General features: G+C 43.3%; 1 protein-coding gene across 1 annotated transcript; it reads left to right on the forward strand.

Annotated features, from left to right (window-relative positions):
- Positions 1–2,470: 2,470 nt before the first annotated feature.
- MC2R (melanocortin 2 receptor) lies at positions 2,471–3,364 on the forward strand (the record flags this gene model as incomplete). The annotated part of the gene is made up of 1 exon (XM_079717695.1): positions 2,471–3,364. One exon carries the CDS (start codon positions 2,471–2,473, stop codon positions 3,362–3,364), a length of 894 nt encoding a protein of 297 aa, XP_079573821.1.
- Between the last annotated feature and the right edge of the window lie 704 nt (positions 3,365–4,068).

A 4,068-nucleotide genomic window follows, 5' to 3' on the forward strand; every position in this document is an offset into this window, starting at 1 on the left:
AAGCTTAAAGCATAACGCTCCCAGACTTCAGACAACACTATAAAGCTACAGTAATAAAAAATGTGGTATTGGCACAAAAACAGATATATGAATCCATGGAACAGAATAGAGAGCCTAGAAAGAAACCCACACACCTACAGTCAATTAATCTTTGACAAAGGAGGCAAGAAAACAGTGGAGACAAGACAGTCTCTTTAGCAAGTGGTGTTGGAAAAGCTGGACAGCTGCATGTAAATCAATGAAGTTAGAACACACCTTCACACCATACACTAAAATAAACTCAAAAAGGCTTAAAGACTTAAATATAAGACATGACACTATAAAACTCCTAGAAGAGAACATAGGCAAAATATTGTCTGACATAAATTGTAGCAGTGCTTTCTTAGATCAGTCTCCTAAGGCAAAAGAAATAAAAGCAAAAATAAACAAATGGGGGCTTCCCTGGTGGCGCAGTGGTTGGGAGCCCGCCTGCTGACGCAAGGGACACGAGCTCGTGCCCCGGTCCGGGAAGATCCCACATGCCGCGGAGCCTGCGCGTCCGGAGCCTGTGCTCCGCAGCAGGAGAGGCCACAAGAGTAAGAGGCCCGCGTACCAAAAAAAAAAATATATATATATATAAACAAATGGGACCTAATTAAACTTACAAGCTTTTGCACAACAAAGGAAACCATAAATGAATGAAAAGACAACCTAGAGAATGGGAGAAAATACTTGCAAACAATATGACCAACAAGGGCTTAATTTCAAAAATATATGAACAGGGCTTCCCTGGTGGCTCAGTGGTTAAGAATCTGCCTGCCAAAAGGTTTAAGCCTGGTCTGGGAAGATCCCACATGCCGCGGAGCAACTAAGCCCATGCACCACAACTACTGAAGCCCTCGCGCCCTAGAGCCCGTGCTCTGTAACAAGAGAAGCCACTGCAATGAAAAGCCTGTGCACCACAGTGAAGAGTAGCCCCTGCTCGCCACAACTAGAGAAAGCCCATGCGCAGCAACGAAGACCCAACGCAGCCAAAACAAAAAAAATAGAAAACAAAAAAAACGAACAGTTCATACAACTAAATAGCAAAAAACCCCCAAACAACTGAATCAAAAAATAGGCAGAAGGCCTAAATAGATATTTCTCCAAAGGAGACATACAGATGGCCAACAGGCACGTGAAAAAGTGTTCATCGTCACTAATTATTAGAGAAATGCAAACCAAAAGTACAATGAGGTATCACCTCACACCAGTCAGAATGGCCATCATTAAAAAGTCTACAAATAATAAATGCTGGAGAGGGTGTGGAGGAAAGGGAACCCTCCTACACCGTTGGTGGGAATTGGTGCAGCCACTATGGAGAACAGTAGGGAGGTTCCTTAAAAAACTAAAAATAGAGTTGCCATATGATCCAGCAGTCCCACTCCTGCGCATATATCTGGAAAAGATGAAAGCTCTCATTCAAAAAGATACATGTTGGGCTTCCCTGGTGGCGCAGTGGTTGAGAGTCCACCTGCCGATGCAGGGGACACGGGTTCGTGCCCCAGTCCGGGAAGATCCCACATGCCGCGGAGCGGCTGGGCCTGTGTGCCATGGCCGCTGAGCCTGCGCGTGCGGAGCCTGTGCTCCGCGGCGGGAGAGGCCACAACAGTGAGAGGCCCGCATACCGCAAAAAAAAAAAAAAAAAAAGATACATGCACCCCAATATTCATAGCAGCACTATGTATAATAGCCAAGACATGGAAGCAACCTAAGTGTCCATCAACAGATGAATGGATAAAAAAGATGTGGTATATATATACAATGGAATATTACTCAGCCATAAAAAAGAATGAAATAATGTCATTTGCAGCAATGTGGATGGAACTAGAGATTATCATACAAAGTGAAGTAAGTCAGACAGAGGAAGACAAATATAATATCATTTATATGTGGAATCTAAAAACATGATATAAATGAACTTACAAAACAGAAACAGGCTCACAGACATAGAAAAGAAACTTACGGTGACCAAAGGGGAAAGCGGGGAGGAATAAAAGGAGTTTGGGATTAACAGGTATACGTTACTATATATAAAATAAACAAAAGAATATGAAAAATAATATATATATACACACATATATATAACTGAATCATTTTGCTGTACACCTGAAACTAACAAAACATTGTAAATCAACTATACTTCAATTAAAAATAAAAATATATTTAGGAAAGATTTTTTAAAAGATGAGGGTCCAGTAAATTGTTTTATTTAAATATTCCACCATTATATTTTGCAGAGGCAATAGAGCTTCCTCAAAGCTAACATGGCTTGTTTTTATTTTTTGATCTATTTTGCAACTGATATTCCTACATACACTTTTTTAGGTGACTGTGTGGTTTTTACCTCAGATCTTCAGCTAGAACTACAGAGAAGAAAAGATTCTGAAGAATCAATCAAGTTTTCTGTCAAGTCCCAGTAACATCCCTGTCTTAACCACGAGCAGGAGAGATGAAACACATTATCAACCTGTATGAAAGCATCAACAGTACAGCAAGAAATAATTCAGACTGTCCTCCTGTGGTTTTGCCAGAAGAGATATTTTTCACAATATCCATTGTTGGGGTTTTGGAGAATCTGATGGTCCTTCTGACTGTGATCAAGAATAAGAATCTTCAGTCGCCCATGTACTTTTTCATCTGCAGCTTGGCTATTTCCGATATGCTGGGCAGCCTGTACAAGATCTTGGAAAACATCCTGATCATGTTCAGAAACATGGGTTACCTCGAGCCTCAAAGCAGTTTTGAAACCACAGCAGATGACGTGGTGGACTCCCTGTTCATCCTCTCCCTCCTTGGCTCCATTTGCAGCCTGTCTGTGATCGCCGCTGACCGCTACATCACAATCTTCCACGCTCTGAGGTACCACCGCATCGTGACCCCGCGCCGTGCCCTTGTCGTCCTGATGGTCATCTGGACGTGCTGCATGGGCAGTGGCATCACCATCGTGACCTTTTCCCATCACGTCCCCACGGTGATCGCCTTCACAGCGCTGTTCCCGCTGATGCTGGCCTTCATCCTGTGCCTCTACCTGCACATGTTCCTGCTGGCCCGCTCCCACGCCAGGAGGACCTCCACGCTTCCCAGAGCCAACATGAGAGGGGCTGTCACACTGACTGTTCTACTCGGGGTCTTCATTTTCTGTTGGGCGCCCTTTGTCCTTCATGTCCTCTTGATGACATTCTGCCCGGCTGACCCCTACTGTGCCTGCTACATGTCCCTCTTCCAGGTGAACGGTGTGTTGATAATGTGTAATGCCGTCATTGACCCCTTCATATATGCCTTCCGGAGCCCAGAGCTCAGGGACGCATTCAAAAAGATGACCTTCTGCAACAGGTACCAGTAGAATTATTGGTCCCTGATTTTAGGAGCCATGGGGAAATACTGTCAAGGGACAGAGTAACGTGACATACCAACAATACTAATGCTCCAACTGTCCTTTCCTTCCCTAAAGCACACGAGGAGAATCCCACTGCTTGTAATAGCTCAGTTCCTTGTGAACAGCCTTGCTGTAGGTACAATTTCTATAGCTAGAGAGACAAAATATTTACTAAAAAGAAGGACAGGATACAAAGCACATACAACAATACACATATGAGAACTCTGGGCTGAGGAAAAAGTTGTTCTTCTATAGATATCTAGCTAGCCTATCACTGGGGTGGCCTTCCCAAAGTACTAGGACAAGTACTCAGTGTATAAACTTTGTAAGCCAAAGGTGCCATTAAGTTGCTGCAGCTGACTTTGCCTGTTCCAGACTGCCACACAGAATCCCTGCTCGCCTGCTTTCCCTTCTGCCTGCCTGCTTTATTGTATGCCATCTCAGATCTTTCTGGAAGCAGGCAGGATGCACATTATAAACGTCAAATAACCAGTGTTGAGTTTCCAATAATAAAAAAACCTTCTCCGTTAGTCTTCTTTGCTAACTCAGTATCCCACTGGCCTTAAAGTATTTTCCTGGTTAAAACTCCTCAAGCTTTAGGAGAATAAATTTCAAAGGAGAAAATAAAAATTTAATCCATTTGGTTCCTATGTAGGAATAAATAAAGGTCA

This window comes from Hyperoodon ampullatus (genome assembly GCF_949752795.1).
Source record: "Hyperoodon ampullatus genome assembly, chromosome: 13".
Taxonomy (NCBI): Eukaryota; Metazoa; Chordata; class Mammalia; order Artiodactyla; family Ziphiidae; genus Hyperoodon; species Hyperoodon ampullatus.